At 36.3% G+C, this 20,000-nt stretch overlaps 1 protein-coding gene across 6 annotated transcripts in view; it reads right to left on the bottom strand.

Moving 5' to 3' along the window:
- Positions 1 to 11,917: 11,917 nt before the first annotated feature.
- The window catches only part of LOC121373258 (sarcoplasmic calcium-binding proteins I, III, and IV-like), a 33,824-nt gene continuing 25,741 nt past the window's right edge, over positions 11,918 to 20,000 (bottom strand). For all 6 annotated transcript variants that reach the window (XM_041499772.1, XM_041499767.1, XM_041499769.1 and 3 more), the window contains 4 exons: positions 17,751 to 17,888; positions 16,239 to 16,368; positions 14,517 to 14,614; positions 11,918 to 13,110 (listed from right to left, as the gene is read on the bottom strand). In XM_041499772.1, coding sequence (XP_041355706.1) covers positions 12,988 to 13,110; positions 14,517 to 14,614; positions 16,239 to 16,368; positions 17,751 to 17,888 — 489 coding nt within the window. In that variant the 3' untranslated portion in view covers positions 11,918 to 12,987. The remainder of the gene's footprint in view (positions 13,111 to 14,516; positions 14,615 to 16,238; positions 16,369 to 17,750; positions 17,889 to 20,000) is intronic.

The raw sequence follows: 20,000 nt of genomic DNA, 5'->3' as shown, positions 1-20,000 counted from the left end.
AGTAGTAGGAGTAGTAGTAGTAGTAGTAGTAGTAGTAGTATAGTAGCAGTAGTAGTAGTAGTAATAGTAGTAGTAGTAATAATAGTAGTAGTAGTAGTAGTAATAGTAGTAGTAGTAGTATATTCGTAGTAGCAGTAGTAGAAGTAGTAGCAGTAGTATCAGCAGTAGTAGCAGCAGTAGAAGTAGTAGCAGTAGTAGTAGAAGTAGTAGTAGTAGCAACAGTAGTAGCAGTAGAAGTAGTAGTAGAAGTAGTAGCAGTAGTAGTAGCAGTAGTAGCAGTATAAGTAGTAGTAGTAGTAGTAGTAGTAGTAGTAGTAGTAGTAGTAGTAGTAGTAGTAGCATAGCAAAATCCAATAATGATGGAAGACAGATTAACACGTGACGTCATAATTTCAATTAGAATTGGATGTTCATATTGGTAAAAGAAAAGGCTGCTATTATGCAATGCTTACACACACACACACACACACACACACACACACACACACATATATATATATATATATATATATATATATATATATATATATATATATATATATATATATATATATATATATATATATATATATGCATACATACGTACGTACATAAATATTAAGTAATTACATTATAATGAAATCATGTTAATAAGATTGGAAAACATTGTTTGTATAGGTCCGACTTCAAGTTGGGTTTTTTTTGTGTGAGAAGTATATACATGGATAAATATAAATGATGATTAACGTTTGTGAGAAAACAGTGGTGTAGACAGTGATAATGTTGACACACCAAATACGGTTCTGTCCAATGCGTATCAATGCGAATCAAGACATATCAATGCATATCAATGCGAATCAATGCGGGTGAATTCGGAGTAATCCGTTTCGGCCGAGACACACCAAATACACTTAAAAACTATTTGTTCAATTTATGTTCAAGCTTGTATCCAGTTAATGTCGAAGCATGCTGTCCTGGACACACACACAAATCAACTGACCAGCGCACCACGACTGGTATATCACAGACTGTACTATACCATTTCCATACGTTCCACATACATTAGCAGATGATTAATAAATCATTGTGCTCTAGTGGTGTCGTTAAAGAATTATTATTTTTTAAACCGTCCCGAACTAAATCGTATTCGCCAATGTACCTTTGACACATCAGAATCCACAAGCCGTACTGACCCGTAAGCGAGCTGCTCAATCCACATACATCTGTGAATTGAGACCAAAACGACCTGTATACTAGCTGTCTGGATCAAAACGCACTGATACGTTTCGAAGTTTGGTGTGTCAACCGTATTATAGAGCATAAAACATGAGTGACCGTTAGATACCATTTATCTCACAACGAGTTGTTTTAAAAGGTATCTAACGAGCGAAAGCGCGTTTGATACGTTTTTAAACAACGAGTTGTGAGATAAATGGTATCTAACGGACACGAATGCATTATTCTATTTCCTACATATCCTCAAAAAACAGGTTTTAAGCAAATTTTAATATCTTTTTCGACTAAATGTTATTTGCAGCGGTTGCACTTGTAGCTGACTTACGCGTCACAAACACATGATTACCAGGTTAACTATACGTCACAGTCTAACCGATTTCTATCCTGTAGATTTGCATTGGCGACCTGGTCATCATCTGGAAAAAGCCAGTCGTACATGTGTTAACAACCATGTGTAATCAAAAATAAAGGAAATGTTTTATTTAACGACGCACTCAACACATTCTATTTACGGTTATATGACGTCGGACATAGTGTAAAGGACCACATAAATACAGAGAGAGGAAACCCACTGTCGCCACTTCATGGACTACTATTTTCGATTAGCAGCAAGGGGTCTTTTATATGCACAATCCCACAGACAGGATAGTGCATACCACGGCCTTTGATACACCAGTTGTAGAGCACTGGCTGGAACGAGACATAACCCAAAGGGCCCACAGACGGGGCCAAAAATTACACATGGTGTTCTCGCCAACGGAACTGTAGGAACTGTAGATATACAGGAAAGAATTCCACTTTATTTTCAGATTTGACGTGAACCTTCTGCAGGACGACCTGTATCATTTGCACATGGATGTCAGGTTTAATGAGTACGGTCAGACTAAGACAATCGTGTTTAACTCAAATCTGGGCTCCGGCTGGAATGACGTACTTTACAGTAACCAGCCATTCCCATTCATAGAACTCGTCTCCTTTGAAATCCGGGTAAAACTGCAAGGAAACATATTTAAGGTACTGTACTGCCTGCCTATCTGTTTCTCTCTCTCTCTCTCTCTCTCTCTCTCTCTCTCTCTCTCTCTCTCTCTCTCTCTCTCTCTCTCTCTCGTCCTGCCTATCTCCCTATGTCTCTCTCTTTCTCAGTCTCTTTCTCTCGCTGTGTCTAAGTATCTCTTCGTCTTCCTGTTATACATTCTTGTCTGTATCTCCTCCAGTCTCTCTGTCAAGTTTTCTCTCTTCTTTCTCTGTCTCTTTCTCTCTTCTCTGTCTCTTTCTCTTTTCTCTCTCTCTCTCTCTCTCTCTCTCTCTCTCTCTCTCTCTCTCTCTCTCTCTCTCTCTCTCTCTCTCTCTCTCTCTCTCTGTGCGTGTGTGTGTCCCTCTCGGTCTCTCTCTCTCCCTTCATCCCTGTCTCTCTCGCCCTGCCTCTCTGTCTCGTTCTCTCTGTCTTTCGGTTCTCGCTGTGTCTAAGTATCTCTTCGTCTTCCTGTTATACATTATTGTCTGTACCTCCTCCAGTCTCTCTGTCAAGCTTTGTCTCTCTATCTCTCTTCTTTCTCTCTCTCTCTCTCTTTCTCTCTCTCTCTTTATCTCTCTGTCTCTCCCCCACCCACCCTCTCTCTCTCTCTCTCTCTCTCTCTCTCTCTCTCTCTCTCTCTCTCTCTCTCTCTCTCTCTCTCTCTCTCTCTCTCTCTTTCGCCCTGCCTCTCTGTCTCGTTCGCTCTGTCTCTCGACTCTCGTCTATACATCTCTGTATATATGTGGGTTTTTGTGTTTGTCGTTTCTAGCATACTTCCATGAGAGAACTGTTCAAGCACGCATGTCGTGGACAACAGAGAATTTGTCTGCCTGTCTACCTACTTGCCTGTAGCCTGCGTCGATATATGATAATAAACCCACCTGTTATCACTCTCAACTTCACACAACATATACATGGCTGTCGCCACTCTAGAATACCAAACGCATTCCGATGGTACTCCTAAAGCAATACATATCCCCTACCTTCAGTTCAGGTCAGTTCAGAGTGTTTAACGTGCACATTCAGAACAAGCTGTAGTAGAGCACGCCTGCCCGGGGCACAGGTGCCGGCCTTGGCCGCCTCCTCTGTCCAGGACAGGAAAGGGGTGGGGTGGGTTGGAGGGGGGTGGGGTGGGTTGGAGGGGGGGGGGGGGGAGACCGCCTGCACTGCCAGGTGAAAGGGAGCACCAGCAGTCCGACCGTAGCCGGTAACAGGTGGAGGGGTGCATGGTTCTATGGAATTTGGAATGTCCCGTAGGATTAAGCCAAAGAGAATGGGTTCGCATTTTTGTGAAAGAAATTTGGCGCAATTTTGAACGGTCCGCCAAAAATGAAAAATAGGTAGCTGCGTGTAGTTTTGGAAGATTACTATGCCGAGAGTAGCTCGTTAAATGGACCTAGGTGGTGTTGAATTGTCTCCCTACGTTGCCCATAGGGGCCCCTAAAAGGGCCTGATCTGTTCAAATCATCCTCTACCGTACCCCACAAATGTGTATATACTCTTCAAAAAAGACTAATAAGAATTTACAATTGCCAAAATTGTAAGGCATATTAGCTGTGGAGAATGATTATATGATAATTATAGTGACTGAATTACAACCGGTAGTTCAGTATTACAGTAGGTTTTTTTGACCACCACAGATCTTGAAGGACGATTGGGGTCAGAAGTGAAATTTGAACGTTGACGTTTTTTTTATCAGTAAATCGCAAATTCAAATAATTGAAATGACTAAAACAAAATAATAGCAACTGTATGATCAACAGAATGAAAAAAGATTGACAGAAATAATGTTCTACAGTGATTAATGTACCTTCCTGGAACTTGTCAACATTGAGAATGACACCCCACGCATGTGTACGGGGCAACTGCGTGATGCACGTGCAAACTATGGAATGTGTTTCGGTGTGTTGATAAACAGACCTGAACTTTTTCTTTACTAGAATGTCTGTGGTCAAAACGTATGTTCGGTCTAATAGTTGATATTTCCCCATCTTTTTTGAAGTTCAAGGGCCATAACTGTGAAATATGGATACATTCTATTTTTGTCACAGTTATATCCCTTGAATACATTTTCATTTAAGTCACATGAAGTTAATTATTTATCTGGCAATAACTGTAAAAAATAGGCAAATCCCCATGAAACTCAAACATGATCTGTATCTGTCCTCGAATGTGTGTACGTGTGCTTGTGTGTGTGTGTGTGTGTGTGTGTGTGTGTGTGTATGTGTGCGTGTGCGTGTGCGTGTATGTAGGCATAATGGATAACCCAACAACAGTAAGACTGGTAATTGATAGGATCGCATTACAGAACTGGTATGGCCCCAACTCAAGAGCTAGGTTCAATAACTCAATACCGGCCTCGGTGGCGTCGTTAGTAAGCCATCGGACATAAGGGTTCGCAGCCCGGTACCGGTTCCTACCCAGAACCAGTTTTAACGACTCAATGAGTAGGCGTAAGACCACCACACCCTTTTCTCTCTCACTTACCAGACCGGCCTCGGTGGCGTCGTGGTTAGCCATCGGTCTACAGGCTAGTAGGTACTGGGTTCGGATCCCAGTCGAGGCATGGGGTTTTTAATCCAGATACAGACTCCAAACCCTGAGTGAGTGTTCCGCAAGGCTCAATGGGTAGGTGTAAACCACTTGCACCGACCAGTGATCCATAACTGGTTCAACAAAGGCCATGGTTTGTGCTGTCCTGCCTGTGGGAAACGCAAATAAAAGATCCCTTGCTGCCTGTCGTAAAAGAGTAGCCTATGTGGCGACAGCGGGTTTCCTCTCAAAATCTGTTTGATCCGTAACCATATGTCTGACGCCATATAACCGTAAATAAAATGTGTTGAGTGCGTCGTTAAATAAAATATTTCTTTCTTTCTCCCACTTACCACTAACAACACACACCGGTATCGGTGGTGTTGTGGTTAAGCCATCGGACATAAGGCTGGTAGGTACAGCGTTCGCTACCCGGTACCGGCTCCCACCGAGAGAGAGTTTTAATGACTCATTGGGTAGGTTGTAAGACCACTACACCCTTTTCTTTTTCACTAATCACTAACAACTAACCGACTGTCCGGTACAGACAACCCAGATAGCTGAGGTGTGTGCCCAAGACAACGTTCTTGAACCTTAATTGGATATAAGCGCGAAACTAATTTAGAAGAAATCTACACATTAACAGACTGAGATGTGCATGCTAACATTTTAAATGCGTATCAGTTAAGATAATCAGTATATTAATTTAATCTATTAAATCTATTTAAATGTGGGTCTTGTTATTTCACGTTTTATTATTATTATTATTATTATTATTATTATAGGTTGTTGTTATTACTTTTATTAGTACTATTATTAGTACTACTATTATCACGATTAATACTATTATTATTACGATTATCATTATTTCTATTACTTTTATTATTATTATTATTATTATTTATTATTATTATTCTCATTATTGTTATTATTATTACAGATTGCTGTCGACGGGGGAGATTTCTACAATTTCTTGCTGGAGGCGCCCGCTCTAAATACCAAAACGGTTTCAATTGGTGCAGAAGTTACCATTCAAAAAGTGAAGTTCATATATGGAACAGACTAACAAACGTCCATTGGTTATACAGATATATTCACATATACAAACAGGCACATGTGTACATACCTACACATATATACCTACCTACCTACACACACACACACACACACACAGACACACACAGACACGCACACACACATATACACGCACACACACGCACGCACACACAGACACACACATACACACACACGCACACGCGCGCACACACACACACACACACACACACACACACACCAGAGGCCACTGTTTCGTGCACGTAAGCGGGATCGACCGTGTAGATTGTAGGCCCCATGCATGTGGTTGAGTTAAAGAGCATCCTTTTTATGGATGGCTCAATAGCTCAGAGCGCATCTGGTTAGTCTGGACATTTGCGGGCGATTCGGTGCCACAGGTTTGAGTCATGGGACAATTTGTGAGGCCAGAAAGGATTTAATTATCCCCTGCGCCAGTGCGTTAATATATATGTATGTAACAGTCAACCTCGACATACATACACTATATAGATATTCATCCATCTATCCATCAATCCATCCATCCATAACAACACAGCAACATACATACATACAGAGTGTATACTACCAAATCAAATCCCATAGATAATAGGAACAGATGTGGTTAAAACTCCGACCAGCAGCGTATCAATCGACATAACGACCACATATATAAATACTACCATCCCTCACCCTTAAAGCGTAACAGAAACAATGTGACTAGCTGTTCATTTCACACACACACACACACACACACACACACATATGCACACACACACACACAGAGAGAGATACACACACACATACACACACACACATACATACACACACACACACACACACACACACACACACACACACAGACACACACAGACACACACAACAACAACAATAACAGTAATAAGAAATAACAGTAATCAGAAATTGTAGATGTGTTTTATTAATTAACATCATGTTCAACATGTATGAGGTATTCTATGGAAGCGAAACTAACAACAACGAATTTGTTCAGAATTAGCAGCTATGTTCGTAATACTTACACCTTCCTCAAAAACGAGTAGAACAAACTTTTAAAGTCACAGACCCTAGTTTCAGCCCGTGAAAATTGACACTAAGTTTGGTTAATCTATAAACCTGTAACATATTTAAATAGAGTTACAATATAGTGAAACAGAAGTCGGTGACGTCGAAATGGGAAAATACCCTTACAAAATATATCAGAGCTTGTATCATTAAAGGGACATTCCTCAGTTTGCTGCAACTTTTAAGATCTCATCGACTAACAGTGACTTTTTAACGATTGTAATTACATATCAAATATATTTTTCTGCATAAAATATTAGTGGCTGTATATTAAACGTGTTTCTGATCGTTCTAATATTTTTACTAGGTTAAATTTTATTTTATTTCCTGAAATATTATCGTAAGTACGAACTTATTTGAAAACGGAATCCAGTTTGGGCTCCTTACAAATATTAAGACGACCAGAAACACATTGAATGTACGGACACTGATATTCTAAACAAGACAATATATTTAATATGTAAGTTTAATCGTAGACATATTTTATTAGTTGGAAACATCTTACAATGCAGCAAACTCAGGAATGTCCCTTTAACAGTAGAAATATTTTATTAGTCGGAAACATCTTACAATGCAGCAAACTCAGGAATGTCCCTTTAATTGTTATTCTCAGAGGTACGTGCATTTTGTAAAATATAATAAATGCAATGTGTGGTATTCAGCAACACTTTGGATGTATGGAAATGGATAATCAAAACAATGAAATCTAAGTAATGTTTGATTTCAGCCATCACAAACGGCTTTGGTGGTAAAAACTACGTTGTAGTGTTTAAAAACTAGGGCCTGTCACTTTAACTTGATAAAAGTGAACAAAGGAAGACGCCAACACTATGTTATCAAGTACAAAGAAAAGACACACTACGAATGGGTATTATGACGTCATTATAGTTTGTCACGAGATCTGGTTCTTTTATTAAACTGGGGCTTAATTCACTAAACTCTCGCAACTTTGCGATATCGCAGTGCAGTGGTAAAAGACTTGCAAAGAGGATGTTTTGTTCTGTAACAGAGCCTAAGAGACCTTTGTCAAGTAGGCCCAAGGGACCTAATTCACTAAACTCTAGCAACTTTGCGATATCGCAGTGCAATGCTAAAAGACTTGCAAAGAGGATGTTTTGTTGTGTAACAGAGCCTAAGAGACCTTTGTAAATTAGGCCCCAGGCCTCTGACAATTTTAAAATTGGCGTAATCCATTTATAGGTTACACAAAAATAAATTCAGGTGACGAATATCGTTTTTACGTAACCCACCATGACCATGTAAATGACGTCATAAATTCAATGTTCGAACGAAAAATGGGTTACGCCAACTATACGTACGCGAGCGACGCGTGATCGAAACTATCGCTCTCGCAACTTTCAGAGACCTGTATATAATGATACGTATGATATGATTAATAATAATAATAATAATAATGAAGTTTTTTGTTATTAGTGTTCTGTTGTTTTGGGGGGCTTTAGTATCATTATGTTTTATACGTTTGTGTTAGCGTCAAACATGTAGCCGACATATTTTAAGCTATTGACTCAAACACTTTTTAGTTATGTAGAATATATTCGAAAACTACAATTTATAACCTACACATTATGAACAAACGTTTAAGTCTCACTACACAGTTCACTTCTGTCTAAGAGTTTATTCATCAGGGTCCACTATAGTTCCTAATTGTAACATGTGTTGTGATTCATATATTCGATTCTAGTAATTGGGGAAAAAATAAAACAATTTGGTTGTTTTATTTGTTTTTTGTTTTGTTTTGTTTGTTTGTTTTTTGTTGTTTTTTGTTATTGTTGTTGTTTTGTTTGGGTTTGTGTTTTTTTTTTTTGGGGGGGGTTGTATGGTAATCCATCTGGCTGGATTTTGCCAATGCTGTTCTGTAATATTGTTAATTGAATCCTTGGGTCATGGGTGTATAGCGGAAGAGGCGACCGGCGCGAATGGGCTCCTGAACCACCTGTTCGGACCGGTACTACAGCCAGATGCGGTCACATAGCAAACAAAACCTGAGACGGAAATTATCTCAATTTTGGGGTCAAACTAAATGCATATGTAATGTATGTTCGCAATGGTGTATGGTGTTAGTGGGGTTTCCGGTCTAAAAAGTTGAGCTCTGCTCAGGTGTTTATAAGGACTTAAATATTTAACATCATAGTCCTCCTAACGAAAGGATCTGCCTCACCCGTTGGACCTGCCATGAGCAGACATTTCCATGATTTTCACCAAAATGATGAAATGGCATGTACAAGTTCAACATAGGGTATTGTGTCAGATATGATTTAAATCCCCGTTATCAAAGAGACGTCTGAAGGCGCACACACACGCACACAGAATAATATGTGAAGCATGAAGTATTTTACAGAAATATTGCCCAAATTATTTAGATGGTGAAGTTCTTGGCATATAGTTTTGTACAGAAAATCACTGAACACAGTTACTTCAGGATGAATGAATGGATGTTTAACGACAACTCAGCAGACAACAAAATACACATCCAGTATCGGGTGTCAAAGAACAAACACAAACTATGTACCCATAGAGCAACTGTACAGTGAATAATTGTATGGTTTTACTGAGCGTTAACAATTGCAGTTACATAACTACTAGAACATAGCACAGTGAAACATCTAATGCATAGACACATAGACTAATAATATCATGAGGAACATTAAATCCAACAATGAAGCAAATATGCATCTTTCATGATGTATAAATAAAATACAAAAAGTATACTGACGGGATTAGAACACACATTTCAGTATTAACTGGTCTATACTATAACTAATATTCTATAAGGCAGGTAAGGAATTAAGCATACAGTATCATAGTTACAACGCCATTTTCGCTATTTCATATTTATTTGTGTTACGTAACTACAGACTGATCGACCCCATACAATTCATCACATATTTTTGTGTATCACATCGAAATGGTAATGTGTTTGAACATGAGTGGAGGTCAGTTTGACTAGATACCTACCTTACTACATCGTAACAAACCTTATGAAATGGGCGAAACCACTAACAATCTTAGATAGATGAGTTGCACAAAGGCAGCAAACGTGTCAATATTATCCGCCTGACATAGCGCTACGGAATGTTCAAATTATCTTGGTCCGCCTCTGAATTAAATTGTTTCATAGCTTGCAATAAAGGAGTCACATTACTGGAACACACCGTCGGATGTGGATCATTTCTGTAGGGTTGCTGTTTCCAGCGTTCAAAGATGTACGCCTTTGTCATATGTCTTCAGCAACATGTACATCGATAATTATGTCTGATACATATGAGGATAGTACCCAGCCTAGGTATATCATGTTTGGGTGGGAACAATAAAAAGTTAAATATTATTTTGTTTAACGGTACCACTGGAGGCCATTATCTCATCATCGGCTATTGGATGTGATACATTTGGTAATTCTGACATATAGTCATCAGATGAAACAATTATGACACGCAGTTTTCAGAGGAATATGATAGAATAAAATAGATTAGATGTTTAAAGACACCCCAGCACGAAAAAGACATAGGCTATAGGGTGTCAAACTAAGACTTGAGAGGAAACCCTCTACGTTCTTCAATTAGGAGCAAGAAACTTTTTTATATGCACTTTTTTATACACAGAACAGCACTTATCACGATCATTGATAAACATATCGTGGGGCATTGGTTGGACAGCGGAAGAGGGGAAATGCGCGCACGGGTAAATGGAGACAGACAAGCGAACAAACAGAAATACAGGAGCAAATGTGAAATATTGTTTATAAATGCATCATATTTATAATATGTACAGCAGACATCTTTTGAACTTTGTAGGTAAACAGCCACATTTAAGGACACGGGACTATATATTGTATACAAAAGGATCGAAAGTCAGTTAAAGTTCGTTTTGTTTAACGACACCACTAGAATATATTGATTAATTCATCATCGGCTATTAGATGTAAAATATTTAGTCATTACCCTGGCACTACTATGTTTGTTTTCTGATGTCAAAAACCCCAAACAATAATAGAAATAAATTGGTAATTTTGACATATAGTCTTATAGCAGAAACACGTTACATTGTGTTCATTAGTAGCAAATAATCTTCTAAAAAGGAGTTAACGTATATAGCTGCATGTCTCGTGCACAATAATTAAAAGACTGCCCTTCTTACCATGGAAACAACGTTTCAGAGAACAATTTTAACGATTAAAACTCCATATTAACAAAGAGCATAAACTGGATTTTATTTTAGAATAATAGTGTGCATTGAGAAAAAGAATTGTATTACGAAAACAGCCATTGTCGCGACCAGGAACACTTTGAAAACAGCCATTGTCGCGACCAGGAACACTTTGAAAACAGCCATTGTCGCGACCAGGAACACTTTGAAAACAGCCATTGTCGCGACCAGGAACACTTTTAAAATACAGTTATATTTGTTTGACGACACCACTAGAAAACATTGATGTATTAATCATCGGCCTGCTGGATGTCACACATTTGGTAAATGGTATTCTAAACTGCGAAACGTATTTAATTTGCAGCTTATGTTCTTAAAATGTTTTATTAGTCACAAACATCTTAAAGGAAGGAGATTTGAGATGGTCTCTCTAACAAAGAGTTTATAATCAATGCTCACATAGTGAGACAAAATATTATTTCAATTTAATTTAATTTTACAAGAGTCTTTAACTTTTGTATCCCTCAATTACTGTTAATTATATATTGCAATAATAATAATAATAATAATAATAATAATAATAATAATAATAATGTAATATATATATATATATATATATATATATATATATATATATATATATATATATATATATATATATATATAGGTTATTACCAGAGTGTTTTTCGGTATCGTCAATATCATATATTAGGAATAAAAATTGTATTATGCGAGCCTCTGATACACGAGGGTAATAATCTCTTTATCATATAAGCTCAAGCTTAATACAACGTGTTTTTGTAAACTGTACACGCAACTTTAATTCCAGTCCGCCATTACTAGATATTCAAATGACGTAAGAATATGTGGCGCGGTGTATTTTTGAATGGAAATGACTTTAAACTCGAATGACGTCATTTTGGATGTCCTTACATCAAAATAAAGTTATGCCTAACGTTTATTGTTTTCTGAATGCTGGGCAGCTTTCTGTGTCAAATTGCCTTTGAAATGACTTTATTTGATGACTATGAATGCATACGTCAATCATGGAGTGTCACCCAAGTACGTTTGCTTAAATGTCAATAAACCTAGTGCCAAGACCTCGACTAATTTACATCTAATTTGCAAAGTTATCAAATTCTTAAAGTATGTGATCTAAAAAATATCACATACTTTGATTGCACTGAAAATGTAAGATATTATATATTATATATTACATGTGCACTTTATATACTGAAAGGCATAAATAACGTAATGAGTATCTCTCTGAATATCTTCTTATAGAAGTGTCATATCATATGTACATGCATAACGCATATGAACAAATGACATATTTGTAACAATTGTAACTGAAAGAGGATTTTGTTCTAATTTGAAGAAAAAAAGAGAGCAAAACGACATAATTTGGTGATTAGATAAGAAAAAAAAGCGTTTGTTTGTTAATGTAGTTTGTAGCTTGTTTGTTTTTGTTTTGTTTTTGTCCCTCGACATGCCAGTGTACGTTATGCTGACAATTTGACAAATATGCTGTTTTATTGCACAAATAAACCACAAAAAATGTGATGTTGTTTTCTTTTGTTTCAGACACATTTCATTCCATGTTTCCCTATCTGAACAATACCTTCTTTAAGTTAGAGTTGTTACCAATATGTCATTTCTCCGCATGCACAAGACATATGGCATAACCTTATTAAAAAAACATATCAGTGAAATATCTATCTGAAATGAATGCGCATTAATAATATAACGCATTTATTTTTATGTTTTGTCTATGTGTCCGACGTTATATATATACGCTGCAAAATGATGCAAATAAAGATATTCGTATTCGTTTTCGACTAAATATCGTCGTGTTTTGGAGAGAGCTGTTCTTGGTGTAACGCACTATAGTCTTTTGGTGAAACGTTCGTCTTGTCGCACACTATAGTTTATTCATCCGTGAAGTCGAGTTTTCCGGTAATGAAGTTTCCCAACGCGCCGGGGTCATTCGACCTGTAGTACTCGGCGGATAACTCTTTAAAATAGTCCATGTCGATCTTCTTCTCATTGTTCTGAAAATACACAGAGAATACACTGATATTAATAAACAGATTAAATACCTTACATTGCTTAAAGTGACTTCTGTTTTTGACAGTAATGCTGTCAGTAATGGCGGATCCAGGGTCTCGTGATTCCCATCACATTTGAAGTGCTCTTTTTTTAATACTGAAAGGAAATCTGGTACTAATCTCTCTCCCCCCCCCCCCCCTCTCTCTCTCTCTCTCTCTCTCTCTCTCTCTCTCTCTCTCTCTCTCTCTCTCTCTCTCTCTCTCTCTCTCTCTCTCTCTCTCTCTCTCTCTCTCTCTCTCTCTCTCTCTCTCTCTCTCTCTCTCTCTCTCTCTCTCTCGTATATACATATACTGCATATATTACCATAGGAACAGTTTAGGTTATATTATGGGGGTGGGGGGTGGGGGATGAGGTTCGGTGCCACGCTTCCAGAGAAAAATATTAAAATAATGATGCCCCGAGACCGAATTTTCATCGCATCTTGGTGATTTATACTATATACCACTAAATTGCCATGGGGGTTGGGGGGGGGGGGGGGGGGGACGTAGTCCAGTGGTACAGCGCTCGCTCGATGCGCGGTCCGTGTGGGATCGATCTCTGTCGGTGGGCCCATTGAGCTATTTCTCGTTCCAGCCAGTGCACCACGACTGGTATATCAAATGCCGTGGTATGTACTACCCTGTCTGTGGGATGGTGCATATAAAAGATCCCTTGCTGCTAATCGAAAAGAGTAGTCCGTGAAGTGGCGACATCGGGTTTTCTTTCTTAATATCTGTGTGGTCCTTAACCATATGTCTGACGCCATATAACCATAAATACAATGTGTTGAGTGCGTCGTTAAATAAAACATTGTTTTATTTCTTTGTAAATTGCTATGTAAACTCGGTCTTGGAGATTCTTTATTTCAATTTTGTTTCTCCAGAAGCATGCCACCGAAATCTCCTATATTATACCCTACATTGTTTCAACAGTAATATAACAGAAACAATTCAAAGCAGGTGTGTCAGTTTCTGTGATCCTCTTCTTTAAAAACAATTTGTAAGGGAAATTAGTCTTCGACAGCTACCAAACCATCTAGTTCCACAAGACTGGTATATGACAGGTCGTGCTATGTGCAGCTCTACTGTCTGTTGATGGGCACTTATAAAAGATTCCATGCCGCTAATGACCCCCCCCCCCCCCCCCCCCCCCGAAAAAACCCAACAACACAAAACCCAAAACAAACAAACAAACCAACCAAAAACAACACCAAAAACAAACAAAACAAACAAACATGAGCAGCCGTCCTCTGATAATATGTCACAATTAGCAAATGTCTGACATTCAGTATCTGGTCATTAATAAATAAAATAAATAAATAAATAAATGGGCTCTACTGGTGTTGCTAAACGAAACACTTTGTAATTACCTGGGTAATAATGACGAAAGCTGTCCTAGCTTCTTTACACGACACCCCGAAATCTCCTAGAACATACTCAAACTCGTCTATGTCGATCACTCCGTCACCTGATGAAAAACCAATATAAAAACACTAGGTCAGGAACCAATTTCAGAAAACATCGTAAACCTAGTTTTGTACGTAAACGTAAATCGGCACTTAAATTACAATTAATATAACTATAAACCGTACAACTAATACAGCTATTGTTGATTGATATAGTTTGAAATATACATGTTTAATTTTCGTTTGTCCTTACACTAATTCATCCTTCCATCGTGGAATAATGCAATAAACTTTATGACAACAACAAATAAGCGTTCGACTGATGCAACTGCTTGTCCAAAAATTAAACTTACATGTATGATTTTTTGAGAAATTGGCTCCGGACGTCTAATGGTGATGAAACATTAATTTACAAATGCACTTCTAAACAGCTCGTAAGCAACCTCGGGGCTCACAAAAGCATTTTGTCCCTCGGGTTGGAATTACCATATCTATACCTCACAACGGTATTAGATTCTATATTATTAATTAATTAAAGGGACCTTCCCGAGTTTTGCTGCATTGTAAGATATTTCCGACTAATAAAATAGTTCTACGATTAAACTTACACATTAAATATATTTTCTTGTTTATAATATCAGTGTCTGTATATTCATGTGTTTTTGGTCGTCTTAATATTAGTAAGAAGCCTAAACTGGAGTTTTGTCTTCAAATAAAACAAAAATCTTTTTTTAGGAAATAAAATAAAATTTAGCCTTGTACAAATATTAGAACGATCAGAAAAACTTTTTAATACAGCCACTAATATTGTATGCAGATAAATATATTTGATATGTAATTAGAGTCGTCAAAAGTCTCTGTTAGTCGATAACATCTTTAAAATTGCAGCAAACTCAGGAATGTCCCTTTATGGTAATGATCTCTTTCTAAATGCGTGTAATAGGAGCGGAATAAGTAGCAAATGCACACACAGCCTCGACATGAAAGGTGGAGGAGAAATGTTATTCCTAAACATGAAACAAACGTTGACTACCTTTACATTTAACAAACCCATGTTGCCATTTCCATCTATCATTACTATAGAATGTTTGAGAGAAGAGCACTAATACTGATTATTCGGTATGAACAACGAGATAAGACTTCCAACACACGCCGTTGTAATATGGATTCCATTGTAATGAGGGTAATTATATCTAATTGTGTATTTGAAGACGTAAGTTACATTTAAATGTATATCTACAACCTGTTATCTAAGGAGTCATAAAATATTAAAATTGTGGCTACAGTTTCCTTTTTTAAAAATCTAATGATCTAAATAAAATACATAGTTGACGAAGACAATGACATTAACCTGGATATTCATGATGACGACGGTGATGATCAGTAGATTAACGATGACGAGATGGAGGTGATGCTAATTTCGATGATAAATCTAATTTAATAATACTAAATGTATTAGAATACCAGTGAGTGGCATTGCAGCAAATAAACTATTTTCAGAGAATGGTTCGCTTTGACTGTGGGTGGGCTGGACATAGCCCAGTCGTAAAGCGCAAGTAATTTCAAAATATATACTTTTTTTCTTTTTATACTTATAATTACCACATGTTTGACATCCAATAGCCGATGACAAATAAATCAACGTACTCTAGTGGTGTCGTTACACGCAACAATGTTAAACTTTACCTGTGCGATCTAGAAGGTTGAATTTAAATTCGACGTATCGCTCCAGCCAGTTGGGTATCACCTTCGCCGGGTCCTCTTCTGTTTTTGATTGTTTACAGCTGTCCTTGTTGAACCTCTCCCACATTCTTAACTGAAATAATATAATAATATAATATAATAATATAATATAATATACAATATAATAGTATATAATAGTATAGTATATAATAGTATACAATATAATATATAGCGGCTATGACTAAATTTTCTTTTGGTGTCGTCGATATTATATATTAGGAATACAAATTGTATTATGTGAACCAGTATATGATATTGACAATAGTGAAACACACGAAGATAATAATCTCTTTATCATATAATCTCAAGCTTAATACAACGTGTTTTTGTAAACTGTACAGCAAACTTTAATTCCAGTCCGCCATTACTATGTAATTCAAATATTCAAATGACGTAAGCACATGTGACGCGGTGTCATTTGGAATATCCTTACATAACAATAAACTAGTGCTTAACATTTTTCTTTGTTTTGTCAACGCAGGACAGCTTTCAGTGTAAGGTTTCTGTCCCACGATTAGAAATAGACAAATGAAGAAAGAATGAAAAAAAAAAAAACCCAACCACCCCCCCCCCCCCCCCCCCCCCCCGAATCTGAATATTCATTATTCTTCGATTAGAAAGAGAGAAAGACTGAAATAAAGAAAGAAAAACAAAGACATTTTCTGAGAGGTGGGATACCCATTCTTCGTCGATTAGAATTAGAAAAAAACAAACAAAAAAACACAAAAAATATTTTGAGAAGTTGAAAACCCATTGTTCCTTCATTACAAATAGTCAAAGGAAGAAAGAATGAAAAAGAAACACAAATAAATAAATATTCTGAGAAGATTAATACTCATTATTACTCGATTAGAAATAGAAAAAAGGAAGAACAAATGAAAGAAAGGAAACGAAAAACAAATAAATATTATGATAGGATGAATACTCATTATTCCTCGATTAAATTAGAAAATGAAATAAAGAAAAACAAAAACATGTCCTGATACGTTGAATACCCATTGTTATTCGATTAGAAATAGAAAAAGGAAGAAACTATGAATGAAATTAAACGAAAAACAAATAAATATTATGATAAGATGAATACCCGTGCTGCCTTGATTACAAATAAAGAAAGAAAGAACACCCCCCCCCCCCCCCCCCAAAAAAAAAAAAAAAAAAAAAAAATGATAGAATGAATACCCATTATTCGTCGATTTAAAATGGAAAAGGAAATAAAGAAAAACAAAGAAATGTTGTGATAGGGTGAATTTCCCGTTCTTACTCGATTAGAGAAAGAAAGGAAAACAAATAAATAAATAAATATTCTGAGAAGTTTAATACCCATTCTTACTCGATTAGAAATAGAACAAGAAAGAAAGAACAAAAACAAAGAAATATTTTGATATGATGAATACCCATTCTTACTCGATTAGAAATAGAGAAAGAAAGAAAGAACTATTATCATATGTTGAATACCCATTCTTCCTCTGTGATGATGCCGTCGTTGTTCTCGTCGCCCTCGTCTGACAACATCCTCCACACCTCCATGAACAGCTCCTTCGTCTCCTTGTACTTCTTAGAGTCCTTTTTCCACCCGCTCATCTCAGAGATTTTCTGAAATTAAACAGATTGTCTGTCATTCTTAGTTTGTCTTTCGTCCACTCATTTCACATAGTTTCTTAAATTAAACAGATTGTCTGTCATTCTTAGTTTGTCTTTCGTCCACTAATTTCACATATTATTATTTTCTGAAATTAAACAGATTGTCTGTTATTCTTAGTTTGTCTTTCGTCCACTAATTTCACATATTATTATTTTCTGAAATTAAACAGATTGTCTGTTATTCTTAGTTTGTCTTAAGTCCACTAATTTCACATATTATTATTTTCTGAAATTAAACAGATTGTCTGTTATTCTTAGTTTGTCTTTCATCCACTCATTTCACATATTATTATTTTCTGAAATTAAACAGATTGTCTGTCATTCTTAGTTTGTCTTTCGTCCACTAATTTCACATATTATTATTTTCTGAAATTAAACAGATTGTCTGTCATTCTTAGTTTGTCTTTCGTCCACTAATTTCACATAGTTTCTTAAATTAAACAGATTGTCTGTTATTCTTAGTTTGTCTTTCATCCACTAATTTCACATAGTTTCTTAAATTAAACAGATTGTCTGTTATTCTTAGTTTGTCTTTCATCCACTAATTTCACATAGTTTCTTAAATTAAACAGATTGTCTGTTATTCTTAGTTTGTCTTTCATCCACTAATTTCACATGGTTTCTTAAATTTGTCAGACTGTCTATGTTCCTATATCTTTTTCGTGCTGGGATATCGTTAAACATCTATCCTATATTCCATTACATATATGTTTCTAAGTCTTTCTTTCATCCACTAATTTAACATATTATTATTTTCTGAAATTAAACAGATTGTCTGTACGTTTTAATCTTTATTTCATCTACTAATTTTACATATTTTCTTAAATCTAAGTTTCTTAGTCTTTCATCCATCCACAAAAATCACATATTTTTTTTACAATTAAACAGTAGCTTTCCGTTTTCAGTCTTTCTTTCGTCCATTCATTTCATACATTTTCCGAACTTAAACAGTGCCGTGACTTCTTAGTCTTTCTTCCATGCAATCATTTCACATATTGTTTTTTAATTAAACAGACTCTTTATGTTTCTTAGTCTTTTTTTCATCCATTCATTTCAAATATTTTTTTAAAAACTTAAAAACGCTGTCTATGTTTCTTAGATTTTCTTCCATCCACTCATTTCACATAGTTTCTAAGCAGATTGTCTATGTTTCGTTTTCGTTTCTCCACCCATGTATTTCATAGATTTTCTGAACTTAAACGATGTCTATACTTCTTAAGTCTTTATTTCATCCACTAATTTGTCATATTATCTGAACTTAAACGGGCTCTTTATGTTTTTGATCTTTCATCCATTCATTTCACATATTTTTTTCTGAAATTAAACATTGTCTGTTTCTTAATTTATCTTCCACCCATTCATTTCACATATTGTGTTAAATTCATTCATTCATTTCACATATTTTCTGAAAATAAACAGATTGTCTGTACTGATTGGCCTTCCTTTGCTCCGCTCATTTAAATTTTTGTTTAAAATAAAAAATACAACTATTTATGTCTGTTAGTCTTTCTTCCATCCACAAATTTCACACATAAATTCTGAAATTAAACAGATTGTCTGTACTTTTTAGTCTTTCTTTCATCCACTAATTTCACATATTCTCTTAAAGTGCCTCTGTAAAAACACATTTTTATTAGAATGAGGAGTTTGACTGCAGTGCATATTTCCCGTTTAAGTTTGACCGTAAAAACAAAAAGATAAAAGAATATAGATAGAAAGAAAAAATTAATTAAAGTACCACAGTAAAAACACATTTTCATTAGATGTATGGAAGGAAATAGTGTTTACATTAATATATCCGATAGTTAATGTTTGAAAACGCGACCTGTTTTTTACTAGTATTTAGCCTATGACACGCATACAAGGGGTTATCCCAGAGGTTCCTAGCGAACTCGCCGCCACTCGAGGTCTCACACCCCCGGCTGTCTTTAATTGTTGGTCCTTTGTTCGATAATTTTCCTTCAACGTGGGAATGACATGGTTCACTGATCTAGCATATCGTGTTGGTAACATGTTCATTGCCTTTCTAAAAGTGAGATCAATTATCATTGGTAAAACGTAACT

The sequence above is a fragment of the Gigantopelta aegis genome, chromosome 5 (genome assembly GCF_016097555.1).
Source record: "Gigantopelta aegis isolate Gae_Host chromosome 5, Gae_host_genome, whole genome shotgun sequence".
Classification (NCBI taxonomy): Eukaryota; Metazoa; Mollusca; class Gastropoda; order Neomphalida; family Peltospiridae; genus Gigantopelta; species Gigantopelta aegis.
Note: the sequence above shows the minus strand (reverse complement) of the source record. Positions and strands in the feature narration are given on the sequence as shown.